The sequence below is a fragment of the Artibeus jamaicensis genome, unplaced genomic scaffold (genome assembly GCF_021234435.1).
Source record: "Artibeus jamaicensis isolate MK-2021 breed Jamaican fruit bat unplaced genomic scaffold, CSHL_Jam_final contig_3113, whole genome shotgun sequence".
In the NCBI taxonomy this organism is placed as follows: domain Eukaryota; kingdom Metazoa; phylum Chordata; class Mammalia; order Chiroptera; family Phyllostomidae; genus Artibeus; species Artibeus jamaicensis.
The window spans coordinates 362,411-380,047 of record NW_026521719.1 but is presented as its reverse complement, the minus strand read 5'-3'; the positions used below and the strand labels follow the sequence as shown (position 1 = coordinate 380,047).

Below are 17,637 nucleotides of genomic sequence, written 5' to 3'. Positions count from 1 at the left end.
AATTACTCCTGCTCCTTCCTGTTGAAGAATTGCCCTTCTTTACTTCTTCCATCTTAAAATTCAATAGTGTGCTGTGCGAAGGAGATCTCTTTTCCCCCCAATTTAGTCCCTAACATCTGCAAAATGAAACACACATGCATGCATTACAAGAGTCATAGTTCCACTCAAATATTAGTTAAGTCAACTAACACAAAGAAGAAATGATTAGGGTGGTGGGGAGGTAAGTGGAAGTGGGCAAAAGAGGGAAATGGGGACAGAAAGAGACTTTGCTTGGGGCTGAGGGTGCACGATTCGGTAAGCAGATAGCGTCAGGTTGAGTTGGGCACTTGAAATGTGTATGGTTTTTTTGAATCAATGTCACCTCAATAAATTGGAAAGAAGAGAGGGAGAAAGAGAGAGAAACGTTGACGCAAGAGAGAAACACCACTTGGTTGCCTCTCCTGTGTTCCCATCCCCGTGACAGTATGCAGCTGGACCAGGGATGGAACCCACAACCCAGGTATGTGCCCTGATTGGAAATCAAAACCTGAATCTTTGGGTTATGGGACAATGATTCAACCAATTGAGCCACACTGGCCAGAGCTAACCAAACATTTATCATAATATTGGAAAATATTTCTCCCAATAGTGCTCTCATTTTATGTAATGGGAGACAGCATATTGATTCACAAGACTGAGAAAAATAATCGCAATGTCATAAGAAAACATTTATTTTACTCATGGCAGAAATATTAACTTGTTTTTAGAAATATTTTCTAGCAAAATAAAGGTCTGAATATAATCATTGTAGTTATTAGGAGCATATAGAAACACATAATTTCTCAAACAAATTAAGCAGACACATTTTGAACAGAGCAGAATTAGTTTTGAAGAACTTTAAGAAAAAAATCCTTCAAGTTTTTTCTACCGCAATACAGTAAATCTGATTCCCTGACTATAATTCAAGAAAAGGTCTTGTATAAATTCATGAGGAAACTGGTCATTCCTTGTAGTAGAGGAAATCATGTCCTCAAAAAGCATATGACTAACCCTGCTTTCATAATATTTGGTGGAGAAAGTCAGTAAGTTTCCCAGTAATTGGTTTCCAATGAATGGCCCATTTCTTTTCAATACAAAACTCAAGGACACAGAAGAGCACATTTAAGTTTGACCCTGTGCATACGGGGATTATGCTCTGCTAAGGGAAGTTTTAAACTTGGAACTGACAAAACTGATATAGACAAGAATGGCCCCAAAGAAGCTTTTCTTCACTTGCAAGCAGGAAACATGCATTCCCTAGATCACACATTGAGGTTGAGGGGAGAAAACCAAGTTCACCAGAAAAGGAGAAAGTTGGTGGTGGAGATTCAAAATGAAAAATGTTGTTACATAAGAATTGATCTCTCAACTGCCAGTACCTGGATAAACTGTTTATGTTACGCATTTGACCTCATGGGTTTATTGTGAAACAAAACAAACAAACTATTAAGGTAGGCAATTATACAGGACTGGTTTGTTTAAGTCTGGCAAATGTGACTCAGCTCTGTATGGAAAACCTACAGATGCAAAGTGGTGGGCAGGAGCCAAATCTTCAAACCGAGTTTTCCCGTGGGAATCAGGCCTAGAAAAATGCATACAGATTGTTATGGCTTGCTCTTGCTAAAAACTCCCTCACCCTGGTTTAAAACAACAAATGTGTATTGTCTATCTTCTAGGTAATTTCCAAAGCCTGTGTGAGTTTTCCCAGGAACAGAGCTAATCAGCTCATTGCCATTTCCCTCTGCATGTTATTTTTATTTCTTTGATTGTACCTAGAATGTAGACAATAACATTCTATGTAATAGATAATAAATCTTTTTATGATGTAAGACCCCAGGAAAACAATAAAAGCCTTTCTAGGCAAGGGTCGGGTTCTCTCCTCTTGAGGAAGTGGCCAGGGCACCATGGACACTCTCCCCTTGAGAGAGCAGTCATGCCTGTTCCCTTTTTCTCCACAGGATGGTTGTCACCTGTGCATTCATTCTCATTGTCAGCCACAACAGGCAGACTCTGCTGGCTGAAGTCTGCCACAGGCAATCCATAATATTATATCAGTTTTATAATAACTAATCATTTATAATAATAAAAGACCATATTTCATAAACAGAAGTGGATTTTCAAACATGATCTGTACATAATTATGCGGAATGACAGGATATTGGATTGAATTTAGTAATCAGTAGTTTGACCTCCTATCTTTCTTTGGTATCTTGTTCCTGCATCTTACACATCCTTCATTTGAAATGTTTAGAAGAAGCAAAGAAAAAGTAAAATCTGCACTTACTTTTTTGGTTTTGGTATATTTAAAATTGTAGCAAGAAGGTATCTTCATCACCTAATACTTGACCACTTTTTATGATATTTATAATTTATTCTAGTTTATCAGTTGAATTATATACATTATTAATTATTACATGTTATTGATATGAAAATACACTTTTGTGTAAAAATCCTCAACTTTTAGGAACTTGGAACATTTTCATTGAAATTTTATTTCATTATATAAATCTTATAGATTAAGGGAAGTATATATCATGTCATGTGTAATCTGTTTTTAGTAAATTTCAAAGGAAGTGCAAATTGCTGATTATTAGTCCTATTTTACCTACTGTTTAAAGATATTGAAAAGACATCACTCATATTTGTCCATGAGAAATGGTGTGACCTGTACCTCTGGCATGTAGGGGAAACACATGGTTGAAGTGATAATTACTGTAGTGTGCCATGACCCCTATGGATTAAAAAATGCTCCATGTACCCAGAAAAAAATGAACTTGAAGGGGGATTTGACTTCTTTGTCACGTACAGTATTGTTTTCCTAGATCCGAGCATCAGTCCCACTCAGAGTAGAGGGTAGTATGTGTGTTTGGATGAACATCGCCCTGCTTGAGATTTGTTCCTTTGGGTTGATGAACTGTGTTTCTTAGATTTCTCCAATATATTACATAATATATTATATAATATATTATATAATATATTATATAATAAATTTATATATATATATAGAAGTTTATATATATAAATTTCTGAGGTGGCTATAAATAAATCAATTTAACAGATTTTTGTAACTTTAGCAAGGCTTTTGATGAGTTAATTGCAAATTTTTGTGTGAAGGGGAAAGAGAAATAAGCAGAGAATGATAGGGGCTACAGCAGGCTTTGAAATGTCAACACAGCATCAGGGGGCCTTGAGAGATAAAGAGAAGAAAAGAGGACAAGAGAGCTTCAGATAAAACTCATCTGCCTATTAGTTTTCTTGGGCCAGACTGCTCAGTCGTGCCTGTGGCCTTTGACGTCTTTCGGTAGGTGCTTAAGTACCCCAAAGAAAAGTCCTCATTTTGCCAGTAGGATCCTTCTTCTCAGTTTCTCATTTCAGCTGAGGACAAGTTATCTGCCTGCCTGCTTATTAACGTATTTGCTATATCCTCTAGATTCTACCTCCATTCTATCTATCATCTGTTTCTTTAATCTTTTTTAAAAATTATATTTTATTGATTATCCATCAGTTTCTCTCATTGCATTTTCATTGCCAAAATCAAGTTCAAGACTGCATCACCTCTTGTCTGGATTATTGATTTGCCTTCTAACAAGAAGTCATTATCACCCAGTACCTTATTAACTTGAATCCATACAGATCCATAGACATATTTTACTAAAAAAGTACCAATGGCTACTCTTTCACAGACAGCAGCCAAATTGACAGTAAACTGCTTTTTCTGACATTCAGAGTCAGCCACAACAATGGCTAATTTCTCTTTCAGTCTCTTCTTTTTTCTTCTGTTTCAAATAGTTGCCAGACTCATTGATGGTTCATGAACATGCCCTACCAAGTACTTGCAGGATACACTCCGAACTCCTGGTGTTTCTGGCACCTGGAGGGTGCTCTTTCATTTCTCTTACCCAAAAGTTGTTTATTTATTAACATCTCAGATATATTTTTATGAAATTCTCCTGATTTTTCTCAATGAGAAGTGATAATTTTAAAATTTGAACCCTAATAATTATGTAAACATCTTCCATGCCAGATTTAGTTTTTTCTTTTCTATTATAGTACTAATTTTTTTGTTCTATCTTTTAGATTGTAAACACAATAAGAGAATAAACTCTATTTTATTGTTTCTTGTATCTTTTATACAGCACATCTCCATACCTTAATGTAAAATAAAACTCTATACATTTTGTTAGATTGAGAGTAATGTGTAGAGACATAAAAAAATGTACTATGCTTTAATCACCTCATGAAGAAAAAATGTTTAGATTACACATTATGGTGCAGCTTAAAAAAATATATTGTTTTTCAAATGATCTTGGTTGATGGTAGGCCTTCCAAAAGGTGGTCTGTGATCTTTTCTATTGTTTTCAAATTCATATCTATATCCATATATATAAATACAGAAGAGAAAATAATGAAATTGCTTTGACTCACCAAACTAGTGGAATGACTAATTGGGAGATATATACATATATATAATTATTATTTTATATATACACACATTTTTATTGTAATAATGAGTCTTTTTTTATACATTTCTACCACTTGGAAAACTAGAATTTTTTTTAAAAGATTTTATCTCTTTATCATTAGATGAGAAGGGAAGGAGAGTGGGAGAGAAATATCAGTGTGTGGTTGCCTCTCGTGTGTCCCCTGCTGGGAACTGGCCTGCAACCCAGGCATGTGCCCTGACTGGGAATCAAACCATGATCCTTTGGTTCACAAGCCCGTGCTCAAGCCACTGAGCTACACCAGCCAGGGCTAAACTAGGATTGTTCTGAAATCAATGGATAGGTGTAAGTGTTTCTATTGGGTTCTCTCTAATAAACAGGAATGAATGTTTAAATGGAAGGTATGAAGTTGCTGCAGTACAAAGCATCATGAACATTTTAGTTAGCAACTGAGCTTATTAACATAAACAGAAATGAAATTTATTTTACATTCCTAAAAAGACATTAGAAGTATAATAACTATGGTGGAAACCCTAGGGTACTTTACTTAGTGTCTAAAATTTGATTCCTGAATAAATACCTCCCCTGACCTCCCTAGCTTCTCCTTTGAGTTATTGCTACCAGAGTAAAGCTTTGATTTCAAATGTCGATAACAGGTAGTTGGGGAAATATTCTTCTAGGAATTCATATTAAACAAAAGGAATATGTTAAATATGCGCAAGTTCAGTATCTAAATTATTTTACGGTCCCTAATTCACTTTATGACTGATTACTCTTTACTACCTAAATACAAAGACATTATCAATCTCTGACTTTTACATTTCTTCCAGTGATACGAGGCAAGAGTCCTTGTTAGCTCTTTTGCCCCCTCCCTATTGCTAAAATGGTAAGTTTAAATGTGTTCACATTTAGCATTCATTTACTTACTTCACTTGAAAAAACAAAATCCAACCTTTAATAATAAACCTTTTTAAACTAACATCGGCATCGCACAAGTTTTTGGAATGCTCTCTTGAAATCTTCATTAAAGATTGTATAAATCAGTGGATTTATAAGGGAATTGAGATATCCAAGCCATGTCAAAAAATTTGACATTTCTTCAGAAATTTTACACTTTTCACAGACATTAACAATCAATTCTTTTACAAAAAAAGGAAGCCAACATATTACAAATGCACCCAAAATTAGTCCCAGGGTAGTGGCTGCTTTGCGTTCTCTTGTGCCTGAGACCTTTTGCCTTCTCCAAGACTTCTCATGTCTGAGTTGAGACCTGGGACTTTTCACCGTGCTATGAATTCTGTCAAAGTCTGTTGATGGATCAGATAAAGACTTTTCTAGCACATAGCGGGTGGACACCAGTCTAGTGGTTTTCTCACCACTCTCCAAAAGAACTTGACCATTCAGTTCTTCCTTGGCAATCCTACTTGCTTGCCTCTTGTGGTATAATGTCTTTGCTGCTTTATATATTTTGTAGTAGAGGATCAAAATCAATGCCAATGGGATGTAGAAAGCTCCAAATGTTGAGTAAATAGTAGAAACAATGTGGTCGTGTTTGATGATGCACTCGTCATCTCGACTTGTTCCTTGGTGCCTCCAGAACAGAGGAGGCATAGAGATAAAAATAGATATAATCCAAACTACTGTAATCATTATGCCAGTGTTCTTGGGAGTCCTTTTCCTGGCATACTCGACAGCATCCGTGATTGCCCGATACCGATCCAGAGCTATAGCAGAGAGATGCAGGATGGAGCAAGTGCAGCATGTAATGTCCACGCTCAGCCAAATGTCACAGACCACTTGCCCCATAATCCAGCTCTCTCTCACAATGTACACAATGCTGAAAGGCATCACCAGGACAGCTACAAGAAAATCTGTAACCGCCAGAGAGCAAATTAAATAGTTGGCTGGGTGGTGCAGCTTCCGGGTCACAATAATCGCAGTGATCACAAGGGAGTTGATGGTCGTTGTCATCACTGCCAGGCTGGAAAGAGTGAGGGACACCAGAATCTTGGATGGCATTCTGTTTAATAGTTCTTCTGACGTCCAGTTTTGATCCGATGAATTTAAGAAATCCATTTTTTTTGTTTTAAAATATAAATATAGCTGAAGAATGGATACCTGTAACAAAGGAGAAAAACAGTTGAGAGAAGGCTTTGTAAGCCAGTTAGAAAAAGACAAATACCATATGAGTCCACTCATTTGTGGAATCTAATGAATAAACTGAACTAACAAACAAGATAGAGAGAGACTCATAGAGAAAGAGCAGGCTGCCAGCTCTGGGGGTGAAGAGTGGAAGGATAGAGCAAAAAAAAGAAAAAAAGCCCCTGAAGATTTGGACACCAGTGTGGTTATTGTGGAGCTTGGGGGTGAGGGGAATGGGGGGTTGGAGGTAGAAGAGGGTATAAGGGAGATGGATGGTAGTGAAAAAATACAAAATTTAAAAAGACTTTTTAGAATAATCTTTTTAAAAGTGTATATGTTTATTTCCCCAAGATATTCTATGGATTAAAAAAATGAGAATGCAAATTTTCTTTTCTTTTTAATTTAATTTAAGAAACCAGTTAGAACAGTAACAAACAGTAACTTTAGAAACATTTCTTAAAATACAGCTCAAATAAAACAATTTTATGAGTAAATTAAACTATTAGTAAAATTTCTACCATTATAAGATCTAATTTAAAAACTATATTAATCTTAGCTATGATTTTCTCTTTAGCTGCAGCAGAAAAAGTTTAAAAGCATGTATCATTAATATTTATTTGTGTGTTATATAAGAAAATATTATTTTAAAGTCAGTAAAGTCATAAACAATTTTATACTAAATTCAAAGTTACATTGAGAACATTATGATTGAGTTTATGAAGACTGAAGGAACTTTTAATGTATTTTATGTCATGATATAAAGGTCATAAAAAGGAAAATAAACAAAATAAAATATTTTTAGTATCTCTTAACATTCCATTATTGTTTTATGAAATTAGGAAAATATTAGAGTGTCTACTAGTCTTTGTGGATAGAAGTAGTTCATGTAGTTTAAAATTAAATAAAATTAGTTACAGTTAAATAAATGGACAATGCTGCCCATTATTACAATAACCCACTAAACAAGGTGAACTTGACAGTAAGACGAGTTCATAAGAGCACACAGCCTGAAATGGCAATTATTCTTTCTGCAAGTCACCATTATAACAATCGTGTAACCTTACTTTTGAAAGAAGACCTTGCAAACATGGCTTCTGATTTTTGCTTTGGTCTATGCTATTATGTAATTATAAGTCAAATAAGAGTAACCAGAGTATAATTGTTTTTATAGCATAATTTTTTACATCTACGCTTCTCTCTTTCTTTAATAATTCTCTAGCAGCTGCCTATGTCTTAGGAAGAGACAGAGAGAAGATGGAAACCTGACACTTTATTCTTAGCTATAACTAATAGTAATTGCACTTCCATATTCCTTAAACAATTTTTACTTTAAATGGTTATGTTTCATTTGTTAGAACTAATAGAACAATAAATTAAAATACTTGATATTTTTATATCACATGCTTCTCATGAAGTGTGTGTATATTTTAAATCATAGCAGTGCAGCATATTTAATATTCTATTGTAACTGGTTTTTCATTACTAAATTTAATTTTTATTTTTTCCTATTCATGGAAGGCTGGTTCTGATGGCTCGCTCCTAAGCAAATTGAGTGGCAGAAGAAGTTAGAATATCTGTTACTCAGAAAACATGTATTTCTGCTGTGTGTATATCTACGTTATAATTCATATCAATAGTTACCTATTTTTAAAGGGCAAGTAAGAAAACTCCAGGTTTCCACTGTGTTCAGCCTGTTATGAGAGTTATGCCATATGACCATATTTCCTAAATCAATATTGGAGCATAGTTCCATTGGCACCATCGGAACTGTCATGAGAATCCCTGTTATGTGCTTTCAGCATCGTTGGGCCTCATGGTGTTTTGCTATGTTCCTTGCAAACAGCCCTGCAGTGGGGCAGTGGACCGATGGTCAATGGTGAAATGCTTATTCCATTTAGACATCTTAGAAGCACAGCAGATGAATTAATTTCTAACTTCCTTTCAAATTTACCCCCATTCTCCCATCATAACATTTTCACTACTTATTCTGTGAAGAAGCTAAATATTTTCTTAATTGGTTAATTCTTTTGCAACAGTATTTAGTGTTATGAGAATTCATTTAATAGTACTGCTGTTTTCCATGTTATGAGCAAAAATAACTTTCCACTTTAATTTGCCTGATAAACAGTTTTGGCACAAGAGCCTCTTTAAGAGATAATCTTCAAATTACATTTTGAATAGAATATTGAAAAAGAGAAACTAAAAATAGTTTCTATGTGTGTTTCCATAGTAAAAAGTAATTCTGTGGGGAAATGGACCAGCTTGTAATAAGAAAGTGAATTATTTGATAATTCAACTGATTTCTCAAAGCACCAGACTCTAGCATTCGAATTAGGCACCTTAAAATGGTACTTAGTACTAAGAAAAAATATCAAAACATGTCACAAATTCTATTGTAGTTTATAAGAAATATTCTTATTAAATTTAGAAAATTAATCTTCTGATAGAAAACAAAGAAAATAGGAAAACAATTGGGTTTCCTCATCTTTTTGTCTTATTTTCCTTGCCACTTATAATTAAATTTCAATAAAACATGTACCATTATTAATTCAAACATAGCATTTAATTGGATTTGTTCAGATTCTTTTACATCTAAAGTTCCCACTGTGAGTCCTCATGGTGCTAGGGACCACCTCTGGGTTACTGAGCATAGGCTATGGCACACAGATTTCTCCTATTCTTAGAACACAGACTGCATTCTGTATTTTGAATGCCTTTACTGGGTAATAGTTAAGGTTACTCTAAGCAGAGCCTGTAGTCCCATCAATTATAGGTAGCCTTTTTGATAGTAACACAGACAGAAAAACTTCCCAGGATTTACTTCCTGACTTATACTCCAATTTAGGTTAAACTATAAACTCCTACTTTAATTTTCTTTAGGTTTTAAAGATCAGGGGATCACACACAAATAGCTTTAATAATAACATTGTAAAAAGACAAAAAAAATAACATTCAATTCTACTGAGACCTGATGAGAAACTACAAAATTGGCTGCTCCAATTAGAATAATAAAAATACTTGTTTTTTCTGAGTGGTTACTTCTCCAGGGTCTATGTTAACTGCTTTACATATACTAACCCACTCAGTTGTTCTTGCTAATCTGCAAGGTAGGAACGGTTATTTTCTCCCATTCCATAGACAAAAAAACTGAAGTATAGAGATTTAATGAACTTTTCTATGATAATGATATACTGACTGATGGAACAAACCCAGGCACTTAATCATCATTTTATTGTCTATGAGAGATTTGTTACTTTACTTAATAAACCCTGTTCTAGTATTGAGGTCAATAAAGTTTTTTTTGCTGTTCTGTAGGAATGTGTTCATAGTGTTTTTACATTTCTTATTCTGCTTTTCCAATTCTGAGATGTCCCTCTGTTCTTATTGTATTTCCTTGCTCTCACTTATTTCTTTAAGAACTATTTATTGAGTGCTATTTATGTGCTGATTAATCTTCCAGGTATAAAAATACCCCCGCAAGAACCACCAAACAAACAAACCAACCTATTCCTAAACAAAACAGCAAAATAACACATTGTTCTTATCTTTAAGATACTAGCATGTTTATAAAACAGCTAATCATACTTATAATACAGTCATACAAGGCAATAAGGGCATTATAGGGGTAAGTATAAAGTGTCCTTAGAACTACTGGTGAGGGAGAATTAATCACCATGGTGAAACAGTGAAAGCCTTTTCAGGTAGAGGAAGGTTTGAGCAAAAGCAGAAGCATAAAAAGGCAGGATGCATTCAGGCATTGGAAGTAAGTACTCTGATGTGGGTATTGTAAAGGCACATCAGCACCAAGGTTGGAGAAGAAAAAAGAAAATTACAATAACTAGAAAGACATGCTGTAATAAGGACACTAGATTTTCTTTGCTAGGCCATAAATAGTCATTAAATGTTTAAGAAGGTAAATGAAGGGATGGGATCTGTGCTTTTGGCAGAGTGATTGATAAGGTCTGTGCTTTGTGCATGTAGACTGATTAGGCTTGAAGGGAGTGGTGCTGCTGCTTCAGGGAGAAAGCATAAGCAAAAAGATTAAAGAGAACTCTTAAGTATGTACCTGAAATTAGAGCTTGGTAAAGTCATTAGAATAAAACTGATCTAGGCTTTTTATCCTCCAACAACACTCTAAAATTAGGGATTCTATACCAGAGGAAAAGATAATTGAATTGATTCAGGATTGGATTAGGAATTGGGGTGCAGGCTGGGTCAATAGCAGATTCAGAAAGGAGCAGGTCAGAGAGGGCAGTTCAATGGCCAGGGATGGGTAATTTGAGGTCTTGATGAGGTTGAGGAGCAGGTGTAATGTAGGCTCGGGTACTGTATGAGGATGAAAAAGAAAGGAGAGAAAGAAAGGAGGAAAGGGCTCTGGCTGGTGTAGCTCAGTGGATTGAGCACGGGCCTGTGAAGCAAATGGTCGCTGGCTCGATTCCCAGTCAGGGCACATGCCTGGGTTGCAGGCCAGGTTCCCAGCAGGGGGCACATGAGAAGCAATCACACACTGATGTTTCTCTCCCACTCTTTCTCCTTTCCTTCCCTTCTCTCTAAAAATAAATAAATAAAATTAATAAAAGGAAGAAAGGAAGGAAGGAAGGAAGAGAGAAGAGAAAGACTTCAGTTATGTCCAGAGCCAGGGATTGCAGTTTCAAATTTAAGAAGTGATTTGAGGACTGGGGTAGGAAACCGGTAATAAGTGCTCTAACTTCTTCAGCCCAGTAAAGACTTGCTTACAGAGAGCAATGTGGGTGTTCACAAACACTTTACAACACTTCTAAAGTCAAGGACTTTGCTCACGTTTTCCAGGTATGTGTATAAAATTTCTTTATTTTGTTATCACTATCTGTTTGATATAATCTTTGTCCCTTGAACTCTGGTTCTTGATATACCCTACCAAGATTTGTCAACTCAACTGCCTTTTCAGCTTTGGATACCCATTTTCTGCCTGTCACATCTTGCTTCAACTCTGGCTCTATTCACCTGAGGTGATGTGTCTGACCCCCACATGTCTGTCCTAGTCTCATTCCACCCTTTGGATTATCATCCCTTTAGACTTCCCCCTGGCTGTAATAATTCCCATTTCTCTCATGCTCAAAATGCATTCACTTTCTCTCCTGGGTGCCCCAAACTCATCCAATCATGGCATAGCCTCAGAGTCCATAATCTTGGGTTTTGCATGAGATCAAAAAGCAGATGAAGTTATCCGAGGCTGCAGTGCCTCTTGATTCAGAGGTCTGTGAGGTAAAAAAAGTTATCCGTTGCCCAGTTCCCAGCATAGAGTGATCAGTCAGGGACAGGATAACTGTAATAGACATGTCTACTTGAAAAGATGAGGACAATAGAGGCACATAGTGACCCCTGATCTGGAAAGTTCACCCAGACAAATGCCAGAGTGCTGTACTTGGAGAGTTAGAAATGCACCTTCATAGGAGGCTCACTTTTGCTCTCTAATTTGGTCGCCTAATCCACCAGATCTTGCGACTCTCCCTTAAGGGAGTTAAGGGAAGTCTCTCCCTTAACTGCTCTCAGAGAGGTCATTTTTCTATGAGAAATAGTCTGGATTTACAGATAAGTAGATTCCTCAGCCTGCTTTTTTGCCAATAGATGTTTTTATTTTGAACTATTTCTTTCCTCTTTGATCCCAATCAGTATAATTCTCTTAAAAACTTTATATTTCTCTGTGAATCTGATTGGAAGTCCTAACATGCCTCAAAATGCCACGTGCATCGTTTTTCAAGACAAGCTTCTGTCTACTTTGCACAGAATATTAAGTCTGTGGGATAAAACTGTTAAGATTCTTACAAGTTCTTTTGTCTAGCCGACAGGCTCTACTAGGCACTCTTAAACCTTTTTGAAGTTTTAATAAAAACTTTCATACTCTTGATCTGTTCTTTACCCTAAGGCCATGTTTGCTTTGAGAATCTTTGCTATCTTCCCAGATAAGTGATGAGATATAGTTTTGTTTTCCTGTCCAGCAAATCTTATATATTTCTTATGTTTTTTTCTAAATTATGCTTGCAAAGTTTAATTTTTTCCTTTCTACACCTTAACATACATAGTTAAAAAAAAACACCTGTCAATTAACATTTTAAATGTTATGCCTGGAAATCCTCTTTGCCAGATCCACAAGTTCATCAAGCTTATTTTCTTTTACCTTACGGGAGACACCATTCTTACAAATTATTTTGCTACCACAAAACATGCCCTCTCTCTAGTCTCCAAGATAGTTTTGTCACTTCCTTTCCAGACGCTCTTAAAAGTCGGCTCACTAACAGTCTCCTCACTGTTGTTTGATAATGAGGGGAATTCCCACAGGGTTAGGGAGGCAGAAGAGGACAGTTAATGTCCCTCTAAATGAGGGTGCAGCTAGATGCATGGGCAGATGTTGACAGGAGCTTCTGTCTGCTTTTGCAAAATTTCACAGATGTTTTGGAGAGCTACAACAATTTCCAAGGAAGACACTGAGAACTGTCCACTTTGGGACTTTAGTCTTAGATGTTTCAGTGTCTGCTTCTTTAACTTTAGGCAGCAATTGGATTTTGACTTGAAATTAAATTTAGACTTTCCTGACCTTTCTTTTCCTAGTTTTCCCAACATTAATGTAAACTCCAATATCTTCATTGAATTCCTTATTTCAGGAATATTTGGGTGACTCTGTTACCCTGACTAGTCTTAGACTGATACAAGGAGACACATTGCTAAGTGGTAATTGGAAATTGATAACCAAAGTACCTTTAACCAAATCTTACAAATATTAAGCAAAATTTTCATTAAAACCATTAATGAAAGAGCCTTTAACTTAATCAAATCTTAAAAATTTCTAGAAAGAAGAAAAGATGTTGAGTGAAATTTTACACACTCATATTTCATTGCTTGAATTATTCTGATTACTGTTTTCAAGAGACACCTGCATAGTGATCTAATATAGTTGGGAAAATAATTGATTACAACAATGAAAATCTTGGGGGAAACTGCAATGCACTCAATGAACACTGTGAACCTAGTTATAGAAGCACCTGCTATGGCAAAGGCAGCAAATACACATGCACAGTCTCAGTGTGCTGTACTATTTCCTTTGACGCTGGCTGAAACCTGAAGAAGGAGGAAGCTGAGTATTGGTGTAGGCAGAGGAGGGTTGGGGGACATGTAAGGAACGGGTTGTGAAGGCAGTAAGAACAGGTGTTTATGACATTAAGACCTCAGTTTATTGAGACACTATCAAGCATTATGAACAAAACCTGCAAGTACTAGAGTTGAACAGAACTTCAGTTGAAACCTGTTTTCCCCATTTACTGGTATTGGCTTGGAGAAGTCATTTCAACTTTCAAAGACTCAGCTTTATTATCTGTAAAGTGAACATAATAAAAATCAAACCTATAATATGTTGTTAAAGATTAAATATAAATCCCTTAGGTACCTGGTACCTAATAAACTCAATATTTATAATTGTCATCTGTAGTATGGAACTAGCAACCTCTAACTTTAGAATTACCATAAGCATTAGTAATGAAAGGGGTATACCAGGATAAAAAGCATTGCTTTTATTTTTACCCAGCCAAAATTCTATAGTACCCCCATCGTTTGGTTTTCAAGTTCTCTAATTCCTGTGTAAAAAGGTGGTGGTGGGAGGAAACATGCGATTACCATGAATGAGGACATACATATTTTCTCAATACCTGAATTAAAATGGAAAACAGGTAACACATTGACAAGTTAGAGATGGAAATTTTGAAAGAATATTTTCATGATCTTCTTCTTTGCTAACATCCCTTCTCTTTGAGTGTTCAGTAAGACAGGTAGTTCACTCCCTAGTGACATAGCTATAATAATGTTATAATGTCTTATGTAAGTAATTATCACCAGGAACTAGATGAACTCTGGAAATTCTGTACCCTTACTGGAAAACTACTAAAAAAGTGAGATTTAGCTCTATGCTAGAAGTAAAAAGTGTTTTTCAGAAGTTCTTTTTAAGGGATAGAAATAGATATTACATAAAAAATAGAAACAAGCAAACAAAAGCTAGGGTAGCAATACTTACACCACACAAAAATAGACTTTAAAACAAAGCTTATAACAAGAGACAAAGAAGAACCTAGCAATTCTACTTCTGATATTTATCCAAGAAGACCTAAAACACTAATTTGAAAAGACATACGCATCCATACCTTCATTGCAGTATTTACTTATAATAGGTAAGATGTAGAAGCAACCTAAGTGTCCATCCATAGAGGAGTGAATAAAAAAGTAGTACACATATAAAATGGAATATTACTCAGCCATAAAAATGAATGACATTTTGCCATCTGCAACAACATGGATGGACCTAGAGGGTATTATACTAAGTAAAATAAGTCACACAGAGAAAGACAAATAACATATGATTTCACTTATGTGTGGAATTAAAAAAAATAAATGAGCAAATCAAACTGAAACAAACTTATAGATACAGAGAACATTTTAATGTTTGCCAGGAAGGAGGGGTGCTGGTGGCATATGTGTAGAAAGGGAAGAGATCACCCTGGCTGGTGTGGTTCAGTGAACTGAGCATGAGACTGTGAACCAAAGGGTCACTGGTTCAATTCCCAGTGAGGGCACAAGCCTGGGTTTCAGGCCTTGTCTCCATTAGGGGGCACTCAAGAAGCAACCACACATTGATGTTTCACTCTCTCTTCCTTCCCCTTTCTAAAAATAAATAAATAACTCTTAAAAGGTAGGAAGAGATAAAGAAGTACAAAGTGGCAGTTACAAAACAGTCAGGGGGATGTAGAGTACAGCATAGGGAGTATACTCAATAATATTGTAGTAAGTGTGTATGGTGTTGGATGGGTACTAGATTTATCAGTGTGACCGCTTGGTAAGTTATATAAAGGTTTAATTACTATGTTGTACACCAGAATCTAATTTAATATTGTATGTCAATCATAATAAAAATTACCAAAAAGTTATTTCTAAAGTTAGTATAACAATATGAGAGATATCTTAATCTAAGCATTTAATTTTTTACTCTTTTTAAAAGATTGTATTTATTTTATTTTTAGAGAGAGAGGAAGGGAGGGAGAAAGAGAGGGAAACATCAATGTGTGGTTGCTTCTTGAGCGCCCTCTGCTGGGAACCTGGCCCACAACCCAAGCATGTACCCTGATTGGGAAATGAACCAGCGACCCTTTGGTTTTCAGGCTGGCACTCAATCCACTTAGCCACACCATCCAGGGCTAATTTTCTTAATCTAGAATAAAATATTAGCTTAGACAAAGTCTATCACAAAATTGGGGGACAATAGCCAAGTTTACCTAAGCATGAATAAAAACATCATGGTGAATTATTTGGAAAAAAATTACATGCTTGGGATGTATTAAATTTCAATGAAAATTATTGTGAGAGTAAAAGAAATCTATTTTTAGTGATAAAATTGATTTAACAATTTTAATTTTTGATGCATGATAACTAGTTAGCAGAACTAAGCTGTCAAGGTTTAAGCAATTTCAAGCACAATAATCTACTTTTTTCTCTCTCAGTCTTTTTTTTTTCTTTTTAAACAGAACTTGAAAGGCATTAGATTGTTACTTATAGTTTATGTAAATGTAACTAATGGAATAAAAGGTATTTCACTTGAACATGATGTATGCTCTTCTATTTTATTCTACTTTCTTTTTAAAATATGTTAAATTGGAAGCATCGCTCTTCCTCTTCTTTCACGTTTAATTCACTTTCTCTCTTTTGACCCCCTTGACTTAAGCTTTATAGAGTATATATTTACATCGGATAAATTTAGTAAGTACCACGTGATTAACTGAGTATCAGAAATAAAACAAATGATTAATATTGGCATTTATTGAGCACCCTTGGGTTGCTAGAGTTCATATGCAAAGCAGAAATCTAGTAACGTGGTGTGAGTGCTTAAAAGCTCTCAGATCAAAGTGGTTAGCTGATTTGTCATCTCCAACTTATGACATTATAGAATATACAGCCCTGAACAGAAGGCAAATGTTATATAGTTGTGATTTGGACCTTTGCTGAAGTGTCATCTAGTTTTCCAGTCAGCTGATTAGTCAAGGCTATTAACTAAAATATGAAGAAAATCTTAACATTTAAATGTGGGTAAAGCAAGCTGTACTCAACTGAGACATAGTTAGCCTAAATATATACTAATTTCATATGAAGATAAGGCGTTATGACTTTAAATAAGATGGATATTTTTTATTTTTATTTTATTCAGTTAACTTTACTTAATCCTGTAGAACATATTTTGTTTGTCTGTTTCACATAGTACATAGTCCTATCATGCCAAGATATAAATTAAATCACAGAAGTTGGTTAAGATGGCAATGTCTTGAGGTTCAGCCCCCCAAAATTATGAGAAATCTGTCTATATCTGAATGAGCAGAAAGCGGAACTCCTGTTCATATACTTTGACTTAACATATTGTTTTCAATCTGAGAATATTGAAATTGCTATATGATGCGGATCTCGGCTTGTGGGGTCCGCGACATAGTGGATGGGGGAGTGACATTCACATGGACTACCGAGTCCTATGGAGAAAATGGGCGAGCAGCTTTGCTCTCGAGAGGAGCCCAAAGCCGCTAGTAAGTGGAACAACAAATCAGTGCTTCTCTCTCTCCTCCTTCTCTCTCTCCTCTAACATCTTTTTAAAGACCACATGATGTAGCACATTCTTTCCTTAGAAATGTTATGTCACTAATTCAAAGTTTCTGCAAATTCATGCTGTTAATAGAATTAATCAGGGTTTATGAAGAGGATGATGATATGAAAAACAGAAAACCAACCAAGTCAGTTTAAGAAAAGGGAGTCATCAGAATGAGTGATAATGTTAGACTAGGTGAAGAAATAAAGTATAGCTGGTCCCGTTTGGGGACTGAAGAGGGAAAGGGAAAGGCAAAGGGGGATCATGTTACTTTCTTTCCAGATTTTAGTGGCCTCTTTCCTATTAATTTATCTTTGCTCTTTTTTTTACTAACTGTCCCTGCTTGCAGTTCAGCCCACGTGAAGTCCTGGTGCCACTGTTACATGAGCG

General features: G+C 35.6%; 1 protein-coding gene across 1 annotated transcript in view; it reads right to left on the bottom strand.

Moving 5' to 3' along the window:
- Positions 1 to 4,240: 4,240 nt before the first annotated feature.
- The window catches only part of HTR1F (5-hydroxytryptamine receptor 1F), a 91,681-nt gene continuing 78,284 nt past the window's right edge, over positions 4,241 to 17,637 (bottom strand). The window contains exon 2 of the mRNA XM_037130643.2: positions 4,241 to 6,578. Coding sequence (XP_036986538.2) covers positions 5,436 to 6,536 — 1,101 coding nt within the window. The 5' untranslated portion in view covers positions 6,537 to 6,578 and the 3' untranslated portion in view covers positions 4,241 to 5,435. The remainder of the gene's footprint in view (positions 6,579 to 17,637) is intronic.